The sequence below is a fragment of the Sebastes umbrosus genome, chromosome 20 (genome assembly GCF_015220745.1).
Source record: "Sebastes umbrosus isolate fSebUmb1 chromosome 20, fSebUmb1.pri, whole genome shotgun sequence".
Lineage (NCBI taxonomy): Eukaryota > Metazoa > Chordata > Actinopteri > Perciformes > Sebastidae > Sebastes > Sebastes umbrosus.
The window spans coordinates 1,965,735-1,989,480 of record NC_051288.1 but is presented as its reverse complement, the minus strand read 5'-3'; the positions used below and the strand labels follow the sequence as shown (position 1 = coordinate 1,989,480).

General features: G+C 45.0%; 2 protein-coding genes across 8 annotated transcripts in view; both read left to right on the top strand.

The window, feature by feature from the left end:
* Positions 1–11,143, top strand: part of LOC119479124 (myosin phosphatase Rho interacting protein) — a 52,953-nt gene extending 41,810 nt beyond the window's left edge. For both annotated transcript variants that reach the window (XM_037754377.1, XM_037754378.1), the window contains 8 exons: positions 3,728–3,875; positions 4,049–4,166; positions 5,829–5,988; positions 6,105–6,218; positions 6,421–6,507; positions 6,643–6,805; positions 7,842–7,927; positions 10,165–11,143. In XM_037754377.1, coding sequence (XP_037610305.1) covers positions 3,728–3,875; positions 4,049–4,166; positions 5,829–5,988; positions 6,105–6,218; positions 6,421–6,507; positions 6,643–6,805; positions 7,842–7,927; positions 10,165–10,236 — 948 coding nt within the window. In that variant the 3' untranslated portion in view covers positions 10,237–11,143. The remainder of the gene's footprint in view (positions 1–3,727; positions 3,876–4,048; positions 4,167–5,828; positions 5,989–6,104; positions 6,219–6,420; positions 6,508–6,642; positions 6,806–7,841; positions 7,928–10,164) is intronic.
* A 4,617-nt stretch (positions 11,144–15,760) lies between these two features.
* Positions 15,761–23,746, top strand: part of si:dkey-94l16.4 (retinoic acid-induced protein 1) — an 11,493-nt gene continuing 3,507 nt past the window's right edge. Inside the window, exons 1-6 of one of the 6 annotated variants that reach the window (XM_037755517.1) lie at positions 16,887–17,088; positions 18,130–19,979; positions 20,028–20,846; positions 22,097–22,190; positions 22,596–22,648; positions 22,807–22,878. In XM_037755517.1, the coding sequence (XP_037611445.1) occupies positions 17,070–17,088; positions 18,130–19,979; positions 20,028–20,846; positions 22,097–22,190; positions 22,596–22,648; positions 22,807–22,854 (2,883 nt within the window). In that variant the 5' untranslated portion in view covers positions 16,887–17,069 and the 3' untranslated portion in view covers positions 22,855–22,878. The other 5 variants (XM_037755513.1, XM_037755516.1, XM_037755514.1 and 2 more) reach the window with 5 other exon arrangements.

The window sequence follows — 23,746 nt, the reverse complement described above, 5'->3', positions numbered from 1 at the left end:
AATTATTTGACTACGTAGTTTTAATTCAAGGTCTACTTACTAGCTTTTTCTATAGCTCTCAACTGCATCTCATGGTCTTCAGCAGCAAATTGAGTTGTTGGCTCAGTTGTGATTACGTGACCCAAGTATGCAACTTATACGGGACATCTCCGTGATAACTGAGCCAACAACTGCTGGTGGAGACATTGTAATGTGGTTGAAAGCTCTGGAAAAAGCTAGTAAGCAGACCATGACTCTATTTTGTAAAACCACTAGTCACATGAAGGACATCAATAAACCTTCAAGTGTAGGCTTTCGTACTTCTTGTCGTGATAAATGGTCAGTTCACCCAACTGACTGAAATACATATTTTCTCTCTTACCCCTAATGGTATCTGGCCAAGCAGCTAGTTTTGGTTTTATCTGTGGGGGGTTTCCCCAACACAATGGAGGTGAAAGGAAATCTGTTGTCAAAGCAGCCCAAAAATACGTTTAATAAAAGCTCAACAGAAATATCTTTCTCCATAAACCGTGTCAGTGTTACACATGATCAGGGTCTGAAATTAGCACCCGCCAAATGCAGGGTAGAAAGGGAAAAAGCAATGGATGAGAATTGGTTCCTGTTGAGAACCGGTTCCTAGTTGTCTGATTCTTTGGTTCCTCATGCCTCTGTGACTATCGATTCCTCTGTATTGATACTTTCCAACAGTTACACGTGCATAATTACGCAATGGCATACGCCATGTTTCAGTTTGTTTGGGACCGGAACCACGGTGGAGAGAAAAAAAAACGCACAAAACCATGGTGCTAGTAAACCTGAGGGGACACACCCTATTTTTTCCCTGGTAATGCGACACTGTGAACTACAAATCCGTGTTGAAATCAGCAGGAGGACAGTTAGTAGCGTTACCTGATGATTGGCTAAATAACAGAGATCAAGCTTCAAGGTTCACGTTAACAGAGGTTCCATTGTGTTACATTATGATGCATTCAAGCTCTCTTCAGTAAAAATTAGTATTGGGCGAAGGTAAATTATAACCCCAATGTAAATAAAGTAAAATATATCGAACATTGAATGACATCAGCTCTAAAATGTTATTCCTTCATTTAGTGTAGAGATTTCAGAAGTGACAGATAACATTTCTGAGTGGCAGACAAAAAACATACTTGCCTGCTACAGTGACAGGAAGTGAAAAAAGTTAATTTCAGACCCTGCACATGATAATCCACAGACATGGCTATGGACACTTTACAGCACTCTTATCTTTGGTAAAACATTATTCCTTATTAATACTATTCATAGTAACATTGTCTCTGGAATAGCTTGTTGCTGTTGAGGTTTTGTAAATGTAGTATCTTAATGCTTTGATTGTGTCTCAAAACCCCAGCAAATCCAACTAAAACTGCATCTGCTTGGCTAGACACTGCAAGGGATATATAAGTAATGTGTTTTAGGATTTGTGTGAACCAACCCTTTAAGATGTGGTCAGATTCGACTTAAGTATAAAATAGTTTATTATTAGCTTATTTTGTGCATTTAAAGGATAAGGCCGGTGTTATTCTATATTTTTATTACTGTCAACAAATCCCATGAAAAAGACCAAAAGAAATAATGTGTTAGGCCGTGGTTACATTTCAATGTGACTTTTGCCATCCGATCATGCCACATGCAGGTGGCCTGGCTCGCATTGAGTTCTGATCTCAGTGAGGGATAATTTATCAAACGTAGGTAGGTCTTGCATCATCTCCCCCCCCACACGGACGGGAGCACAGCTGAGACCCGCTCTCTGAGTCCTTACTAGTTGCTGCTGATGAAAACCCAACATTTCCTGATTTTGCTTCTTCAAAATAAAAGCTTTTAAATAATGAAATAACGGGGGAAAATGTCACTGTCACCGCTCCTTTGTCCACGGAATATAACCGACCAGGCAGGTTGCATTGAAGCGTCCAGTGTGAACACATGAATGCGCACACAGCTGAGTTCCGACCTTGGCACATCTGATCACAAAAATCGCATTGAAAAGACGAGTGTAACCACGGCCTTAGTCCTCCAGTGTGTTAGTCTCACTACTTTCTCACTTCCTCACCCTGTGGCTCTCTGCCCCAATCCCATTGGTTCATACCAAAGACATGAATCTGTAAAAGCGTGTGATAAAGTACTTTTGACGTAGTGTTTTTACTTTGACGCGGCGGTGCGGTCCTAACGAAGCCCCTCGCTTTCATATGAACTGAATATTGGAGGAACACCTCAGCGTTTCTGTGCGTTGTAGACAGTTGCTGTTGACGTGTTCTTTGTTCCATATCTGGAGAAGTTTAGTAGTTTCTTCTTCGGTCCAAACTACTCCTCATCCACTAGCGGCCACGGTTCTGTGTTGTTTTTCCAAGCGTCACAGTGCGCAAGCGCGTGTGATCTGTCTACGACAACTCAGTGTTGTTAATCTCATAGATGCTGATGGGATAGTAGTGGAATAGTGAAAATATCTGAATCCTGGTTGGAAGGTATCTACGAATCCAATCCAAGAAATAACAAAGTTAAAAAGTTTAGACGCGGTGATTATTGACTCGGAGCAGTGGAGGCTAATTTTCAGTTGTCAATTTGGTGGTAACTAAGTGGTAACTTTGTGACACCTTAAAAGGTTTGACTTAGTGAGTTTTACTTGTGCTGGAGTGTTAATAATGTGATCAGATAGTCATCTTGTGTCTACTGTAACTAAATACCCTGCAGTGTCTGAGTAGCGAGTCCATGCCCCCGCCATGACCCAGGATATATTTACACACAAGATACATAGCCTGACATGCTTCTAAATAAAGCTTGTGCGTGGTCTGATGTCAGAGCAGGAAGTTTACATTTGCTCTGTGGGGGAGACGGTTCAGCCTCTCCCAGCAGGTTCCTGGCTCTGAGCTCTCTCTGGGGGTTTTATCATCCCTGTGAAAACACACCGGACCTCCATTTCTCCGGTTTGGCCGGAGCTAGAGTGAGGCAGAAACAGGGTCGCGGGCCAGGGCACGGCCATCAACTGAGCCCTCAGATTAGTGGCAGTGAATAGAGGCCGGAAGCAGGATGAGGCTTTTAGTCGGGCTAGTGGGAAAGGCCATTGAAATCCCTTCTTGTGGAAACGTTCACTCTAGTTATAATAGCAGTGTAATGGCTTTTTTTCTAAAAGTGTGTTGATGAGGATTACTCTCCGCTCTCCTTTTTCTCCACTCCACCCGACGGGGCTAGTTTGGCAAGCTGGCCGCAAAAATACCCGATGCTAACTGCAACGTCTCAGACGCCCAGCTATTCATGATTGTATTAGATTCAGCTTAACCCTGCATTCCATCAAAGATTTGGCCCATAGGCAGATTAGGATTAGCTGCAGACTACAGCCACTATTCAACAACACAAGCTCAGTTTGGAATAGAGATTTTATAAGCATGATCGGTGGATGTTTTCCTGTGGGGAGGAAATGGCAGCGTCTATTTTGTTCCACCCTCTTCTCTCATTGTCTATTCATTCCTTCAGTGTATTGTGTATCCTGTCATTCCTCTTAACCCTTTTTTGTACTCACACAGGCTCAACATGCTCGTGGCTAACAGGCTGTAGCTTGCAAGTTATTTGCTGGAAATGAATGACGATGATGTGCACTGGTTTATATATTCTAGGGTCCAGGTTTTTTTTACCCTGTTACATGGTCAAGAGAACCTTTTAGGTCCATGCCCAGATGGCCCGTGAACTCACTGTTGCACCATGTTCTCCTGTCTCATAGGCCACCTGTGAGAGGGGCTTCGCTGCCATGGAAGACTCCCATCAGAGGGTGATAGACGAGCTGCAGAGGAAACACCAGAGAGAGCTGGAGAACCTGCATGAGGAGAAGGAGCGACTGCTGGCAGAGGAGACGGCAGCCACCATCTCTGGTAAATAACATCCTGAATCAAATTACCTTTGACCTCACAGAAGAAAGCACAGAGCTGCTGTTGTGGTCATTTATATTTTATATTTGCCTACCCTACCTTAGTAATAATATAGTTATAGAACAAATTATGAATGTTGTACGTACTTATTAAAGCTTTTTTGTCTGTTATTTTAGCAATTGAAGCGATGAAAAACGCCCACCGGACAGAGCTGGAGAAGGAGCTGGACAAGGCTCGCAAGGCCAACAGCAACACAGAAAACGCAGACATAGAGGAGATTCGCAGACAGCATGAGTAAGTTGTCCATAGTATATATGCATATATGATCTTTAGAACCAGGCTGATGTTGATCAAAGACCTCTGATCATATATATCCATCCATCCATCCTTCATCTGTAACCGCTTATCCTATTGGTGGTTGCGGGGGGGTTGGAGCCGATCCCAGCTGACATTGGGTGAAGGCGGGGGGGGTACACTATCACAGGGCTGACAGACAGAGACAGACAACCATTCACTCTCACATTCACACCTACGGGACATTTAGTCAACAATGAACCTAACCTAACGTCAAATCTACAGGTGTTCCCCCCTCCCTCCACCCCCTGCTCTCTCTCTGTCTCTCTCTCTGCAGGCGAAAGAGGCAGAGTGACGCGTCATGAACGCGTCATTAGTTACACTGCGCATGTCTTAAAGCCTGTGGCGTTAATACACTGGCTGAGCGGAGTTATTCAAAAAATATTGATGATTGATCGCCACCAAAATCTAATGGATTGTTCATTATATCACACCCCAACCCTCCAAAACATGTCATTCAAATCCATCACGGACTTTTGGAGTAATCCTGCTAACAGACAAACCAACAAATAAACAAACCAACAAACCAACACCGGTGAAAACATAACCTCCTTCCTAGGCCTTCGGCCTTGGCGGAGGTAATAATACTGGTCCAAAATGATGTGAAATTACATTGTTTTAAGTCTTCAAATTTTCCCTCCACAAGCTTAATATTGAGCACTACATGTGGTTCTAGAGAGGTAGAATGAGCAGTTAAACAAACAAAAATCAATATAATATATGAGGGTGGTGTATGAGCAGGGCGTGGTGGTGTTTTGTTTGTGGTGAGAGTGGGTGTGAATGCTCTGTACAGTATATTTTCCAATCACATGCCTGGTTGGGCATTGGATAGGTTTGAAGGCAAACTAACAAAAAGAGGGCTGAGAAAGTTGCTATAAAACCACTTTTTGTAGAAATAAACAGAGATTTGTACACATCTGGCGTTGGTCTTAATAATCCAGTATCTGTCGGTCTCCACTCTCAAACGTTCTTCATCCATCCATCCATTATCTGTAAGCGCTTATCCTATTCAGAGTTGGGGGGGGGGGGGGCTGGAGCCGATCCCAGCTGACATTGCAAATGTTCTTTATGTGCTTTTTAATACCGTTTGGACTGTGCTTGATTAAAGAAGGCTTCATATGATGTGAGTACTGATAAAGTGTCAGATATTGCAGCTGCTAATGACTTGCTGGGACGTGTCGAGGTACTCTGTGTTCAAGCTCACCTGCTGTAACATTGAACTTTGGTGACACGCGTGTTAGGCTTCTGTTTGTTCATACCTCCATACCTTCCGGACATTTCACCGGGGTATGTGGTATATGACGGTGGGGGGGGGGGGGTGACAGTGACAGTAAATCAAACAGAAGTTCATTAAGCTGTTTTTATGATCTGTGTACTGGCTCAGTGACTGATCCCAAAGCTGCTGAACATGGAATTACACACCTCCAGTGTTTTTATGACCCTCATCCCACCATGACAAACTCTGTTCTGTCAGGACAGTAAAGACCGACTGGGTAACTGAACCAGAGCCTGAACATCTAGCTGCATTTACACTCTTTAACTCCTCAACCCAAACCGGTGCCATTAGATATCCTCTCAGTGTGGTGTTGTGTTATGTTTTAGGGAGGAGCTGTGTTCGTTCACGCGGGAGATCGAGGTGTTGTCGGAGCAGTATTCCCAGAAGTGCCTGGAAAACGCCCACCTGGCACAGGCGCTGGAGGCCGAGAGGCAGGCCCTCAGGCAATGTCAGAGAGAGAACCAGGAGCTCAACGCACACAACCAGGTGCAGACACACACACTGTAGTACACACAACACACCTGTGTACAAGGATGTCCTCAGGGGACACTCTTTTAAGGATGCATGAAAGCATTTCTGCTCAACTGCTGTGGCTTTTTTAGGAGCTGAACAACCGTCTGGCAGCAGAGATCACCAAGATGCGCTCCATGACGTCTGAGGACGGAGCGGGAGACTCAAACCACACAATACTGGGAAAAGAGCTCTATGAGTTAGAAGTAAGGTTCAAGCCAAAAAAAATCACTTCAAACAAAGCAATAAAATGTGCATAAAATCCTGTATATATATATACGTATATGTTGTAATATCAAGTCTGTACTACCGAGCTTTTAAATAGCAGCTGATGCTCCTGAGGCAGCTTCTCGCAAAGCCGTGTAGCCTTCTTCACTAATCATCTTTTTATCTCCTCTTTTTTTCCAGGTGATGCTGAGGGTGAAGGAGTCCGAGGTCCAGTACCTGAAGCAGGAAATCAACTCCCTGAAAGACGAACTCCAATCTGCCCAAAGAGTACAGTGGTTTTGTTTTTTATTTCTGTTAAGATAGCAACATGGAAAGCCCTTTTAACAGGGGACATCTATGAATTCCTAGCTGAGAGACAACGTGAATTCCTTTTATCTGAAATGCCAAACAATGTGTTTTCAGGACAAGAAGTATTCCACGGATAAGTACAAGGACATCTACACAGAGCTGAGCATCGTCAAGGCCAAAGCGGAGCGGGATCTGGGCCGGCTCAGAGACCAGCTGCAGCTGGCTCACGAGGCACTCGGGGAGCCGTCGCTGGAGGAAGTGGAGCGAGGAGGATACGGTACGAACAAATAGAAACACAGCGGGCCTCGTGCAAGAACAGCTTTGAATTTTTTGAAAGGCAGACTTTCTGTAAACACCTGGTTTGACCGGTGTGTACAGAAAGAATTCAGAATGCGTCTAAGTTTGTGTCTTAAGGCCGTGGTTACACAGAACTCCACAACCTGCCTGATCGGACAGTGATCGGTTATATTTCGTAGTCAAAGGAGCGGCTGTAAAACGGTGGATTAACACATTTCATTTCCTATATATTCTTTACAATAAAAGTCCCCTGTTATTTTTGCTGCATACTCTTCCTCCCTGCAATATTAGGAGACTTGTTTTATTGAAGAATAGCCACTAACAAAGCTCCGCTAATTTGGTGATAAACACAGTTTCCTTTAACCTCTTAAGCTCTATAGGGTGCTGGAAGGTGTGGTTCTCCTAGACCAGTGGTCAGCAACCTTTACTATCAAAAGAAAAAAAAAACAGTTTATAGTCTAAGTATATAGTATATAAGTTTAATGCAGTGAGGGCCAAAGAGCAAATGTACTACAGAGTATTAGGGCCACATTGAGAGAAAAAACATCTGAGATTTCGAGAATAAAGTCAAAATATTACAAGAAAAAAGTGGTAATATTACGAGAATAAATTCATAACTTTACAAGATTAGATTATTATGATGCAAGACCTACGTTTGATAAATGATCTGGATTGTGTCCACATGCTGTACAACCTCACTGATAGCAGAACTCGATGCCACCTCGGCATGTGGTCTGGCTGATCAGATCCCAATGCGAGCAAGATCTGATCTCGGAGCGTACAGATTTGACAGTTAATGCGTCCTGGCATGATGGGGTGACAACACGGCCTGAGAGATAACTGGTGAATTTGACCAGCTCTCTAAATTCACTCATATGTGCCAGTTAAGAATGAACGTAGTGCTTCCTGCATGAGGCCCGTTGTGGATCAACTAACTCAGCATTCAGTCCACCTGAGGACTCGACCCCTTTCTGTCATTTCCCTTTATTTAAACTCTGACACATCTTCCCTCCTAGATATCATGAAGTCCAAAAGCAACCCTGACATCCTCAAGATGGCAGCTGCTGCAGCCAAACGTTCCGAGCGCACCTTGAGGTCAAAGGTGGGTTTTCCTGTTAAGTAGCCAAATGACGAGTGAAATCAATCCTTCATCCCACTGTGGGCCGTGGATCTGTATCACCCATTGTGTCATATTGCTTAAGCAAGCAATAGATTCAGAGCTGCTGTTTTGACTTTAGAGGTCTCCAATCAGAGGCTTTTGAAGCAGTTTCAGATGACTTACTGCCATCTACTGGTCGCCTGCAGCGTTGCATGCAGCATTGCATGCCCACTGTTGTGTCAGAATTGGCGGTGTTCCTGCTGGGGCTGCGTTTGTTTCATCTGTTCTGTGACTCCATCAAAAATGCGGTGATACAAATGAAATACTACAGTAGTCTAACACACACTTGCCGGTGTGTTTTCCCCCCTTCTGTCCTCAGTCTGTGAGTCGAGACATGCCCTGGGACAGTTAGGGACTGCTGAGGACGTGTAGGCCTCCCTCCCCTTCTCCTTTTAGGTAAACCAAAGCAGACGCACAAACGGATGGTTTCAAGCACATCCTCTTGTCCTCCACCTCTGAAGCACTCAGTAGATCCCAAATCATCACTTGACATTAATACGCACAAATATTCCACCTCACAGACACGTGATGGTGAAGAACAAACACTGTGTCTGAGAGATCACTGGGTTTTTAACACAGTAATTACTAATCCGTGTGTCCTTTGACATTAGTGCTCATGTATTTTGTGAATGAGTTGATTACTATTGAGCTCCAAAACCAACAACAATCAGCAAAACAAACACTGGTAGGTAAAACACAAAGCACCAGCTACAGCTAACCTTTGTCTTATAACTAGAATGCAGGTGATGCTAGTCATTCAGATACTCTGTACCGCTGTAGCATCACTCTTGGAACAGTAGCTAAAATGTTTTAGCCAGCAAGCTAACACTAACAAAGCTATCTGCTAGTTTTAGTTTAGTTTGACATTATGAGAAATGTCAGTGATGACACAAGGAAGCCAAAGACATGCACTTAAAAAGACAATCATGTTTTAGTCATTATACATTATACTATTTAGTGTTAGCTAACTAGCCTTGTTAGTATTAGCTTGGCGGCTAAAATGATTTATTACACAGCTTTGTTGAATACTCGATTCTGATTGGTCAACCACAGCGCTCTATGGTCTGTTATTTCTTTATAACAGACCATTGCTATGCATAACAGACCGTTGCTATGTATAACAGGCCGTTGCTATGGGCGCACTTCTGATGTCGGACTCTGGAGGACCGTTTTTGTGTCAAATTATTGATATCAGTAAGTAATAAGCGGGATAATGTACAGTTAGCGGGTCATTGTTGTGAAATAAACCCCTTCAGGGTCGGTGCGGCATCGCCCTGTCGGGGTTTATTTCACAATAATGACCGGCTCGCTGTACATTATCCCGCTTATTACACAGCTTTGTTGAATACTCAATTCTGATTGTTCAATCAAGGCATTCTATGGTCTGTTATTTCTTTATAACAGATCGTTGCTATGTATAACAGACCATTGCTATGTATAGCAGACCGTTGCTATGGGCGCGGTTCTGATGTCGGACTCTGGAGGACCGTTTTTGTGTCAAATTATTGATTTTTTAAGTAAGTAGCTGTGTAATAAGCGGGATAATGTACAGCTAGCGGGTCATTGTTGTGAAATAAATCCCGACAGGGTGATGCAACACCCTGACACGGAGCAGAGGGGTCTTGCATCACCCTGAAGGGGTACATTATCCCTTACTCAATACACAGCTTTGTTGAATGCTTGATTCTGATTGGTCAATCGCGGCGTTCTACGGTCTGTTATTTCTTTATAACAGACCATTGCTATGTATAACAGACCGTTGCTATGGGCAACAAACCATTGCTATGGGCGCAGTTCTGATGTCGGACTCTGTCGGACCGTTTTTGTTTCAAAGTAGCCGTGTAATAACCGGGATAATGTACAGCTAGCAGCTCATTGTTGTGAAATAACGCATCGGGGTCCACCGTGCGGCATCATCCTGTCAGGGTTTAGTTCACAGCAATGACCGGCTCGCTGTACATCATCCCGTACTTGGCCACTGTTGCAAGAGTTTTCGGGGCTCCATATCACAGAAGGGTTTGCAAGCAACTGTAATGGTGGTGTTTGTGTGAGGTGTAATCACTGGGTGACGGAAGGTTTACACTGACAAGGGAAACACTGCCTGCTCAGGAACATGTGACCAGAACAAGTTGTATCTCAGTCATTATTAACGTGTGTTTCTTCTCTCTTCGTCCCTCCAGAGTCTAAAGGAAGGGCTGACGGCTGAGCAGAGACTCCACCTGTTTGACAATAAAGACACTAAGGAGTTCTGACAGCGACGCATCGTGTCTGCCTACCTTGCTGCATGTTTAGAAAGCCCACTATATTTTAGCTCTGTGATTACTTATTTAGTTACACTACACACTGGTCACAAAACACAGATCATATATTATTAAAAAAAAAAACATGGTATGAAGTTTGAATTTCATGTCTAGATTTTGCATTCCATGCACTTCAGTTAACTGTGACATTTTTTTGTATTTTTTTTTTTGCTGCCATGTCTTACTGTAAATACTGTTTTTAATTGAGCATCTGTCATGTATACGTACACTAAAACTATGACTGTGTAAGCTACTGTTTTAACTCCCTAGACTGTTGCTAGCCAAAGGCATAAATGTGATGTTCGAAGGCTAAACACAACTACGTATTCATGAGTAATACTTGCATAAAACCAATAGGAATGAGTGTGGCGTTCAGGTCTGCACGTTAACGCTCCACCGCTCCATCATCATTCCAGCACAGATGGAAGTGTTGCTCAGTAAACAAGCTACGGATCAACGTCTGCATTAGAAAACAAAACACCCACCATGTTGCTTCATCGCTCGACTTCTAAATTAACATCGTGGATGTTCTCTGGATCAGTCTGAGATATACCCTTTGGAAAGGTGACAGCTGAATGCATATGGATGGGATTCACTGACTATAATTTAAATATATATATATGAAAATTTATATAGAGTTTTTTTTTTTTCTCACTACAATCATTGGTCCAGCTGTAGAGGAGTTGTTGGAGTTGGTTATGTTTGTAGTCTTGTTCAGTGGCAGTCCCTTTGTATTTATTTAAATGGTTGGGATTTTTCTTTCACATTCCCATCCCTCTGTACTCTATTATTGTAAATATAAGGCAAATATACACCAACTGACTACAGGTTTATTAGCAATAAATATTTTTGCACCCTTTTTGTTGTGTGACTGTTTTGACATTTTTTTTGTTTTAACCCTCTGAGACCAACAGTAGACCCGTTTTAGTCTTCTTTAGGGAGTCCCAGGGGATGTTTAGGGGGAGATAGCAGGTCAACAGTAGATGTCACATAGAAGTGGTGTACATCATCTGAAAGCTGGAACCTGGAGATTAGTCTGAGATGCAGCTCAGCACCGTGTGTCAAGTTCTTCTAGTCAGAAATAAACATGAATTAATTAAAACTAATAGTGAAAGTGTATAAGGGTTTATAACATTATGATAGAAGTATATGATGGCCATCCCCATGCTCTATTATGTCTCATAAGTTGTTGCAGCAATTTTTGGGTTGATACCATTTGTTACACAGATTTCGTGCTAAATTTAACCATTTTTTACAACTGAAGAATTAATAAAAAATATCAATAGTTCCTCCAAAATAAAAAAGCCATGCTGTGATTTGGGATCAAAAACTTTTTAAATTTTTAGATTTGTGCAAGAATTTAATTTTTAGTTTGTGGCTGTAAAGTTTCATGAGGCTGTGATTATCCTAGAGGTCACCACAGGTCATTTTATACAGTGAGGTCAAGTTTAAAAAAAATGGTTTCACTACAATGAAATGTCTCCTATGGGGACTAACATCATCACACATGAATACAGTTGGGCTCATTGGATTCACAAGAGTCTCAGCTTTACAGTGATACCCAATTTATGGTATTCAAGACTGTTTAGGGACCCCAGTATGCAGAAATATTCAAATACACCATTTTAGAATAGGTGGAAATAACACATTTATACTGCATGAAAAAAACATCATGTGATTATCATAAAGTGGGCATTTCTGTAAAGTTGAGACTCGTGGGTACCCATAGAACCCATTTTCGTTCACATGTCTTGAGGTCAGAGGTCAAGGGACCCCTTTGAAAATGACCATGCTAATTTCTCCTCGTCAAAATGTAGCCCAACTTTGGAGCGTTATTTAGCCTCCTTCCCGACAAGCTACCAGGACATGGCATGGTACCAGTGGATTCTTTAGGTTTTCTAGTTTCGTATGATGATCTTCTCTCTAGCTCTAAAACTGAACCTGCTCGAGCCTCTGAAAGACGGTAAAATCGGTCTGGATCGCCCATGATCCTGCGTAGAAATGACAGACGTATAAACAACGTTTTCTTCTCTCAGTTCAGATTTTGATCGTGTTTCAACTGAAAGTTTAAAGGACAAAAAAAGGTTGAAGATTCGTACAAACAAAATAAAAAATGTATTTGGTCAGGTTGAAGATTCGTACAAACAAAATAAAAAGCGTAAGAAGTAAAAACGTAAGAAGTAAAAACATGACAATTCAGTTTTTCATTAAACTGCTACACAGAACAGATAACAGAAATGATGAGTAGAACAGCACTCAGCTTTAATGATTTATTAACGCACTGGTGTTTCTGGCACACTTTCCTGTCTCTGCCTGCACACAGTGTTGCAATCAACCACACGTGTATTTACAAGGGAGTGTTTCAAATAACTGTTGAAAGATGAATCATCATCCTGTACAGAACTGTTAGTGTCTCTTACCATTTATGTGAAATGACAGTTACTAGCGTTGGTTGTGCTCTCTGCATTACAAAAGGAGCTCTAAACCTTTGATAGAGAGTCACATTTAAATGAAAGAGGTCACATACTGCGCACGTACATGATATCTCGCAGTAGCTGTCAGGTTTCATCCATAGAGCTGTCAGGACTGCCCGTCTACGTCGGCTGACAGGTTCATTCTCAACCTCTTTGGAAATTGTAGTTTGATAAAACAATCTTGATGCAAGGCCTTGCTTTTTCCAGAGCTTTTAACCATACATGGTCTTCTGACGGTTACTGAGCTTATGTCTCAACAGATCCATCTACATGACAACTGAGCAAAGTTCAGCTGATGAGGACCAGGTCGTATAGCATTGGGAAAAGCTTGTAAGTTCACCTTGAGTTGAGATTGTTTTGTCAAACTTCCCAAGGAGAATTTCATGCTTCATTTATGAAAATCAAATGTCCGACCCGGTCGTCTTTGCAGCGTGGACTCGCCCTGCTCTCTCTGCCAGGCGTGCAGAGATTCTCCTCCTTCCTCCGCAGTAGTCGTGGTCTCGCAGGGCGGTCGGCTCAGCGCGCTGCAACAACACACACTTGTGTTAGAATGAGAACTTCAACTGCACAATGTGAATTTCATTCTGAAATGTTCTGCAAGAATTCAACTTTCTTCTAGAAAGTGGCATTACTGTCAGGGCGTGGCCTACAGGAGAGCCAGGGGGAGCTTACTGGCTCCTCTTGATAACACTTGAGCTCCCCTGAAAACAGGATTGTGAAATTTTCTCCTAAATATTGACAATATGCTATTTTTTGCCATGCATTTATATTTGCCTGCGTCTTCATCATCATGGATCATGCGTAAAATCAGACTATCATTGATCTTTGATTGGGCTGCACGGTGGTGCCTCACAGTAAGAGGGTCACAGGTTCAAACCCGAACCTTGGGGTCCTTCTGTGTGAATATTGCATGTTCTCCCCGTGTTATAGCGTGGGTTTACTCCGGGTTCTCAGGTTACCTCCCACAGTCCAAAGACATGCAGGATAGGTTCATTGTTGACTCTCAATGTCCCGTAGGTGTGAATGTGAGTGTGAATGGTTGTCTGTCTCTATGTGTCAGCCCTGTGATAGTCTGGAGACCTGTCCAGGGTGTACCCCCCCCCCCCCCCCCCCCTCCCCGCCTTCACCCAATGTCAGCTGGGATCGGCTCCAGCACCCCAGTGACCCTGAATAGGATAAGCGCTTACAGATAATGAATGGATGGATGGATGGATTGCACCACCACTACCAGAATATCAAATAAAGTCAGTTTTAAAAAAAAAAAATGAAAGTACTTGGCTTCAGAGGGTCATGTGAAACATTCGACAACAGCAAATGTTTGCAAATTATTCAAATATATAGATTTTTTTAATTTATAAACTAGACACCAAATATTAGGGTTAATAAACTGAAGTGGAACAGATCCTACATAATGCCTCTCTGCTCCTGGTTTGACTTATCAAGTCACCCAGAGTTAAACAGTAACCCAATAACTATTATAACTAACTATTAACTACTAATTATTATTAAAAAAAGGAAAAATCCAGGGTTGGCCGACCTGGTGACACTATACATGCACTACATGCAACCGGCTGGGTCAAAGGGGAACAGAACTACAGGCTGGGTCAAAAGGGAACCAGAACTACAGGCTGGGTCAAAGGGAAAAAGAACAACAGGCTGGGTCGAAGGGGAACAGAACTACAGGATGGGTCAAAGGGAACCAGAACTACAGGCTGGGTCAAAGGGAACCAGAACAACAGGCTGGGTTAAAGGGAACCAGAACTACAGGCTGGGTCAAAGGGGAACAGAACAACAGGCTGGGTCAAAGGGAACCAGAACTACAGGCTGGGTCAAAGGAGAACAGAGCAACAGGCTGGGTCAAAGGGAACCAGAACTACAGGCTGGGTCAAAGGAGAACAGAGCAACAGGCTGGGTCAAAGGGAACCAGAACTACAGGCTGGGTCAAAGGGGAACAGAACTACAGGCTGGGTCAAAGGGAACCAGAACTACAGGCTGGGTCAAAGGAGAACAGAGCAACAGGCTGGGTCAAAGGGAACCAGAACTACAGGCTGGGTCAAAGGAGAACAGAGCAACAGGCTGGGTCAAAGGGAACCAGAACTACAGGCTGGGTCAAAGGGGAACAGAACAACAGGCTGGGTCAAAGGGAACCAGAACTACAGGCTGGGTCAAAGGGGAACAGAACAACAGGCTGGGTCAAAGGGAACCAGAACTACAGGCTGGGTCAAAGGGAACCAGAATAACAGGATGGGTCAAAGGGGAACAGAACAAGAGGCTGGGTCAAAGGGAACCAGAACTACAGGCTGGGTCAAAGGGAACCAGAATAACAGGATGGGTCAAAGGGGAACAGAACAACAGGCTGGGTCAAAGGGGGAACAGAACTACAGGCTGGGCCAAAGGGAAACAGAACTACAGGCTGGGTCAAAGGGAACCAGAACAACAGGCTAGGTCAAAGGGAACCAGAACTACAGGCTGGGTCAAAGGGGAACAGAACTACAGGCTGGGTCAAAGGGGAACAGAACAACAGGATGGGTCAAAGGGAACCAGAACAACAGGCTGGGTCAAAGGGAACCAGAACTACAGGCTGGGTCAAAGGGGAACAGAACAATAGGCTGGGTCAAAGGGAACCAGAACTACAGGCTGGGTCAAAGGGGAACAGAACAACAGGCTGGGTCAAAGGGAACCAGAACTACAGGCTGGGTCAAAGGGAACCAGAACTACAGGCTTTGTCAAAGGGGAACAGAACAATAGGCTGGGTCAAAGGGAACCAGAACTACAGGCTGGGTCAAAGGGGAACAGAACAACCGGCTGGGTCAAAGGGAATCAGAACTACAGGCTGGGTCAAAGGGGGACAGAACAGGCTGGGTCAAAGGGAACCAGAACTACAGGCTGAGTCAAAGGGAACCAGAACTACGGGCTAGGTCAAAGGGAACCAGAACTACAGGCTGGGTCAAAGGGGAACGGAACTACAGGCTGGGTCAAAGGGGAACAGAACTACAGGCTGCCCTCCTACTAACATTTAGAGGAATTAAGTTAAGTAATTTCCACCACTTTGATATATGGTGTAATTATACTTTTGTATGCGTATTATTTCAAATAAAAGAAGGAAAAACAGCGAAACGCATCCCTAATCGTTTTATTATGAAGGGGGCATCCGGAAGTTTGAGATTAGGCTCTAAACAACTTGACAGAGCTGCTCTCAGAGGGACGTTAGAGTGATCCTGGAGAGTGAGGAGCTTTATCTAATGTGGAGCTGTGAGTCTCTGTAGTGTTAGTAGGTTAGTTATAGTAACGTTAGAGGAGTTGTTCAGAGAGATGCAGGCTGGGACCGACTCTTAACTGGACGTGTTTAAAGCGATCTCTCCTGTCCGGGTAAGTTGTGCTCCGCAGCGCAGCAGCAGCAGCATTACTCCGCTCTGTCTTTGTCTCATCCACCGGGCCTTGCCCCTGATGCGTTCCGCTCTCGGAAACGGAGAGAACGTGTCGCCAAACTCCACTAAAGTGATCCGCAATTTAACAATACTTTACTCCTCGTTGAGTTTTTAAATGTAGAAGAAAGCAGTTCACACTTCTTTGAACCGCCGAGACCCACTCTTCAATTCGGCGTGAGTGTGATACAGCAAAGAGCTCCCTTTGAAACCACATTTAACATTTTAAAACTGGTTTGACCAACAAAGTTCCTGGTAGTCTCAACGTCTAGCGGGAGAACAATGTGGACCACTGAGCTGTAAAAGTTGACCTGCTGTGGTAATAATGAGTTCCATGGAGGAGTAGACGTTGCCGAACTCAAGAGAGGTCTCTATCGACCAGCAGGAGCTGTAAAGTCACGTTGTGTGGCTGCAGGACTTTCTGCCTTTAATGAAAATCACTTAAAGCTGCCGGATATTTGATGGAGTTCTGCGTACGGGAGTGTTCCCGGAGCTAAGCCGGGCCTAGCTAACGTCAAGGCCTATAGAAGGAGGCTGGGTCACGCGTCATCAACGCGTCATATCTGGGGGGTATGACACATGCGCAGTAAAATCTGGTCTGCACTCGCGGAAATTGAGCCAATCACAACGCACGACCGCAGCTTCAGTTACATTGCGCATGCGTCATACCCCGGTCTCCAAGACCCGTGACCCAGCCTCCTTCTATAGGCCTTGGCTAACGTTAGCTGTGGCTAGGCTAAGCTAACTCTGTTAGCAGCCCTGAGCTGTCAACGTTAGTGGTAAAGAAGAGTCAGCCGGTCTCCTGCTGTCTGGAGAGACATTAACCTTATCTACTGAACAGAACAACTTGATATCAGGAATATTCAAACATTATTGTAAGTTGGAAATGAGCCAACATGTAAATTGTGAGTTATGCTTTGTTCTCCAACTAGAACCCGTCAGTTAGCTAGTTAATGTTGTGACTTTAGTTAAAACAAGTTGAATGACACAGCAACAAAGTGATGACTCAAGTTGACGTAGCTTAGTGGTCAAAAGTAGTTAAACTATGACCTTGAGTTCTTAGAAAAGAGTGCTCACTAATGTTAAAAATATCGTTAAAGGGACTGTTTGTAAGAATCAGGAATGTCTTGTTAACAGCGACACCTGTGGCCGTTAAGTCAACTAAAGTCAGCGTCCTGTTGCTCGCGCTTGTGCTCGCTCTACATAGACATGAACGAGCATCGCTCAACACAGTGAGGCGACACACGTCAGCTAAAACCACAATATCACTCTATATTTCAGCTGCTTGGCAGTAATGTTAGCTGACCAGACGAAGGTCTCTCCATGAATCAATGCTGATCCTAGTGTTGGCTTTTCCTGCCTCAGCCTCCCGACCGCGGCCGGAGGGAAAAGGGGAGACACCGGAGTTTTGGTCGGAGACGATAACGTTTCTCTCTGCAGAGCCCCGTCACTTCACAAGACACGGGAAACCTCTGTTGGTCTGGAGGAGCTGCAGCAGTTATTTCTGCACAAACGTCCACTGAACATTCACTAGATATTCTCAGAGCTAAACTAACTCTTCTGTAGTGTGGAGTGTGCGCGCATGCATGTTAGAGGAGCGAAAGAGTGAGAACGAGCGCGGTGTGTTAGTGAAGGCAGGCAGGCAGAGGAGCAGAGTACAGCAGAGACTCCGGCCCTGGAGACCAAAGCTACGGTCTCCCCCGCGTCCTCGGACCGCGGCCAACACTGTTTAACAGACGGGCTTCACTAGATACAGATACTAGATACTAGTTTATGTCTGAGTCTGAACAGTGTAGCCACAGCCAAGCGCGCATGGGATACTGACCCGCAATGATTTATACGTGTAACAAGTTACAAACAGTCCCTTTAAATGTAATGCTTCCTCTCAGACAGAACTCATTCTTATAAGCTGCACCACTTTCTGTTCTCCTCTCCATCCGTTGCAGTTGTTATGGAGCAGCCACCTGGGAACGTAGATGATCTCCAGCCTCAAGACCTGTCCACCTCCAGCGTCCCCTCTATGATCGACCTGACCAGGAAAAGCGAGGTCCTCAACAGCCCGTCCCTCGATGCCTTGCGGATGGTCAAGAGCCCTGGCTGGTACCCAAACTCTGGGACCGGGGACCCCGAATTACCCTTCTCAGAGACGGGCTCCTCAGACGCCACTCTCCAATCAGGGGATCCGGTTCAACCAGACAACGCCTTCTCCCACACTACAGTCACCCTGTCCTACGTGAGCAGGTCTCACGTCTTCTCTGCTCACGACTCCCTGTCTCGGCCTCTGTATGGTGTGCCACCTATTAGCAAGTTGTCCCTCCACCCTCCTTGTGACTCAGATAAAGGGCTCGGGGAGACCGCCTATGCACTGAACCAGCATTACTTGGAGCAGGTTGATGGGCCCATGGACCTCGGCTATCAGACGGACCTCTTTCAGTCATTGTCTCAGGCTCAGGTGGGACCAGAGAGTGATGGGGGAGTATGTCTAATGCAGGAGCCTCAGGAGTTCAATGGTGGAGTCATTTCCAGCAACGGGGATATGGATGTAAAAGGCGCAGAGGAACACGTCCTTTCTCTAGGAAAGTGTGGGGGTTTGGAAAATGGACAGGGTGATAGCTGTTGTAGTTCAGGAGTATGTGCTGAATCCTCACCGGAGTCACTCACCCCGGTCACGGGGGAGGATGAGGAGAGGGGCGGCTCCGAGGTGCTCTTTGTCATGTCTAAGAAACCGGACCCAACGGCCGTTCTGGACAGCCCGGCTGCTAGAGACCTGTGTTCACTAAGCAGGGAGTACATCAGTCCTCTGGAGGACCCCGTCTCCCCCTCTGCTACCTCACTGGACAATGTGGAAGATGTGTTCATCCTGCCTCAGGCCTCCAGCTCACCCAGCGGCGACAACTCGTATCTAGAGGCAACCGATGAGGTCGTGTGGGACAGCCTGACGACAGAGGGGGCCATTCAGCCGGGCTCTGGCATCAGCGATAGCACCACGAGGTTAGATTCAACCGCAGAAAATAAGCAGCCTGTCCACAGACGGAAGGCTGTGCTGGAGCCTCTGATCGACTTGACGGATGATGTTTGTGTGTCAGATGTTTCAGAAAACAAACCCAAAACCATCATCCCTCACATGAACGGAAATGCTAAGGCACCACAGAGAAAGAAACTGCCAGCGCGGTCCGGCAGAGGGATGCGGTTGGAGGCTATAGTTATGAACATAAATTCAAGTAGGTATAAAGTGTCGGGATGCATACGAACCAATAAGAAAGCAACAGCTTCCCAGACGACAGCTAAGTTAGCCAGTCCTAAGAGGAATGCCACCCTGTCGGGAGGAAAAAGGAAAAGCAGAGCGAAAGCGCCCCTCTCAGTGAAAACAAGGAGACAAAAAGCAATGAAAAGGGGTAAAACTAATAACATGAACACTCACCGTTACAAAGACTCTACCTCTGATTCTGCAATCAATAATACTAAAAAGTCTAATAGCAGCACACCTCCAAAAAGTCCTCCGTCTTCTGTGCACAAGAAGTCAAAGAAGGAGCCAAAGGATGTTTCACAGCCTGCATGCTCGGCACAGACTAGCCCTGTGAAGTCAAAGAGGAAACCCTCATCACAGTCACGACCTCAGAACAAAAACTCAAAGGAGCCAGAGCATCTTTCTCACCCCGACCTCTCAGTGGAAATTCATATGGCAAGATGTTCCCCGCCACCACCACCATCATCATCATCATCATCATCAAAATCTCCAAAGAAAAGCCGAGGAAAAGGCAAGGCTACAGGTAGCAAAACACCTGCCAAGACGAAGGGGGCTGCTACCGCCAAGACGAAGGGAGCTGCTACCGCCAATCCGAAGGGGGCTGCTACCGCCAAGAGGAGGCAAAGGAAACACAAATGGAGCCTGTCTTCCTCCATGTTCGCCCCCAAGGAGCCCGAGATCAGGTTGAAGTACGTCAACTTCAAGGTGGAGAAAAGGGACATTAGGTTAGACAGTTTCTCTCCGTTCATCCGCATGGAACGACAGCAGTCCTCGTCATCACTGTGTACTGTAGTCAACTACCCCGAGGAGGTGAGGACGCAACACAAGAAGGGCCAGCAGCCTCACCACTGTGGCTTCAATTCTGCAGTTGTACCCAGCACTTCCTGTCTGCAGCTGGGCCGGGCTTCCATGCACAGCCAGCACCAGCGAGCTCTCGTCTGTTGCCTGTGTGGACAGGCGGCCAACGCCATGGACTTGGGGGACCTCCACGGTCCCTATTACCCCGAAGGGTACCAGCCGAGCACCAAAAGACCAGCCAGCATGTCGCATCTCAAAGAGAACGGGGAGGAATACAGCGACTCTGACTCTTCGTCCTGCAGTGTCAGAGGCAGGGGGAGGAAGGGTGCCGTTGCACCCGCAGCGTGGCCCCTCAGGCCAGGAGCTCCGCTGAAGCAGAAGGGCCTCCTGGAGAGCCACCGGTGGACAGCTGACGGTACTGGCCGCCCTGCAGCTAAGCGGGCTCGGTTTGACGGCGCCTCTGCTGATGTGGAGGACTGGTACAGCCCCCCCGTGCTGCCTCTGGAGCCCTGTGAATACTGGCTCCACGAAGACTGCGGCATCTGGTCCACCGGCGTGTTCCTCGTGAAGGGCAAAGTCTACGGACTGGAGGAGGCTGTCAAGGTGGCCCAGGAGACGGTAAACTGCACCCGTCTTTAACCCATAATATCAATATGTTGTTACACAACTCCACATGGAGATGTGAGTGATATGATGGAGCTGATAATGAACAAAACATCAAGGATGATAATGCATTAATAGTCCGTCTGTTTACTTACTGGTTTTGTAGGCCTCTAGAATACTAATAGAGTTTGGATTTGTTATCAAATCAAAGCATGAGTAAGCATATGTAATTGACAATTATGTCAGTTAGGAAAAATATTGGAAATTATTCATGCAGACAGGCAACATGGAGACATTCATTTGGGCCTCATTCACAGAAATGTTCTTACATTGCGCACAATTAAGTGCACATGTAAAATTACTGTCAGATTCATGACACGTGTGCACTGGCCAATTTTTGTTGTTACCACGTGCTCATAATAGTGATAGAGATGCACCGATCTGACTTTTTCAGTCCCGATACCGATAATGATACCTGAGCTTCAGCCGATACGGAGTACCGATCTGATAACAGTGTTTAATTTATAAGCTGTATGCCTCCCTGAGTGGAAGTGACTGAGGTCATTCTGTTATGTGTAAGTTAACATCAGGCTGGACTGAACTGAATAAATCACCGATACCCGTTCCAGCTATTTGAGTCAGTATCGGCCCAATATCTGATCCGGTAGCTTTTATAAGAGTTGATCTTTTATTTCAAACATAACCTGCTCCAGGGCAGATACGTAACCATGGCGACCACTGTCATAGGACGGAAAACCCTGAAGGGTTAACCCTGAAGTTACCTCACTAACCCCAAATCCTGCTTCGTATTACAGGCCACTGCTCTTTAAAAACTGAGGTCTGCGATGACACCGCTGCTCCAGAGCAGCTCTCTGCATCATGTACCAGTTCTGTAGTTTCTGCCGACATTGTCAGATCTAATATAATTTTTTTTGTCCATTCTAACATGTTTGTCTCATGTTTTCATCATAATGATGAATGTAAGACATTTCTATGCAATAATGATCAATAAGGACTTTGAAGAAATGCTAATATGTTAATAAGGTGTCCATGGCTCCTCTGATTCTTAAACATTCATGAGTTGAATTATCTAACTTCAAGGCCAGAGAGTTGCCTGATTGCTGGTATATAGATACAGCCTTTAGGTTTGAAGTTCACAGAAAGATCTTGAAGTGAGCTTCCCTAGTGTGCTGCTTTTCTAGAGCAAACTCAGCATAGATCATAGATCAGGGGTTCAATCCTTTTTTATTATCTGCTGTGTTTAGATGTGTTCGGCGTGCAGAGACCTGGGAGCTACACTGGGCTGCTTCTTCAAAGTCTGTCCCAACAAGTACCACTACAGGTGTGCTCTGGAGTCAGGTTAGTGCTGCTCTCTGCCCTCCGTCTCCACACATCACACGGGAACAAAGTACATTACTTATCCATGTGCAGGTTTACAGGTACAGTGTGCTATTTTTCACTGGTTATGTCTTTAATCTTAAAGGGTCACTTCACCCAATGTATTTCAAGTGGCATCTAGCCATGCTGTTGGTTCTGGTTTTATTTGTCCAGGTTTAGATTCTTGTATTGTAACATTGTTAGAATAGTATGTTGAATACACCCACGACTGTGTGAGTTAATGTGTATTGGCTTGTAAATGGCTCTTTTGTGAAGTGCGTCTGGCTGTTATCACTTCCTCTAGGCCTGAACCTGCACGTGTGGGCGGTTGAACCGTTCGGATGAATCCGTGTGGCATCTTTAACTCCTGTTCTCTCCTTGTTCTAGCAGACTGTGTACTCATCGAAGACAATTTTTCCATGAAGTGTAAAAGGCACAAGGTGAGAAATAACTGCACTAGTGAAAATGTACAAGTTGTTCAGAAAATCTAGAGAATGTGTGTTTCTGCTATTCTACACCTAGCTGTCTGCTGTTTGAAAGATCTCACGTGTGACTGTATTGTCAGCTAAATATTTTGTGATTCCTCATCCATCCTCAGAACAAGACATTCAAAACCCCTCCAGGGAACCGATGGGATGACAGGTGACAAAGTTAGCAGAAAACTCATAAGGTTAGTAAATACCTGCTCATGTCCATGTCCTCGGCAGCCTCAGAGGAAGTTGTGTTAAGTTCGAGAAAATGAATCGGTCTCCAAAGCAGTGTCAAGTAGACATTTGGGGCATGAGGGTCTAATAAAAGATACTGATGAGTTGTGTTATGAGAAGTGTTGGAGATTTTTGGAGCTCAACCCGTACTAGGAGCTAGGGGCTGGAAAAAAATCGATTCACCTATGTATCGCAATTTTTTTTTTTTAGATTGTTTTTTTTAAATGCCAGAATCAGTATATTTGCTTCATTCAAGTCTATGTGGAGGTAGAAGGAAGTTACCGCTTTTATAGTTATAGACTGAATAATGTGACGTAGGGATGCTCATTTTGAAAAATTTTCTTAAGCGATGACCGTCCCTCGTTAACCGATTATTAACCGTTAACCGACAAGATTAGTGCCTCGTACCAGCTGTAGGAGAACAACAGATATTGGTTGACGGAAGTCCCCAGTTCACCGTCCGGGAGCGTTAACTTAGCAGCTACGATGCTGCGTGTAGTGTCAAGATGCAGCCACTTTCCCAGTAAAAGTCTCCACCGCACATTTAGTTTAGTTTAGCAGGTTGTCAGCTGTGTGTCTGTCCGGCGTAACTTTAACGAGTGTCCAACAAACAGTGTGTGTATTTGTGCTACGTTAGCAGCTCTAGCATTGCCGGAGGCTTCGTGCTCGCCGCCGCCACACGTAGTCTACGTAACTTTAGCGTAACTACGTCTATGGAACTTTAGCGAGTTTCCAACAGACCGTATGTGTGTGTGTTGGTGGTGAGTGTGAGGTTGTTGGTGGCGTTCTAGTTGTGAACGTAGGTGTAGCAGTGTGTGTACAGTTTGTCGATGA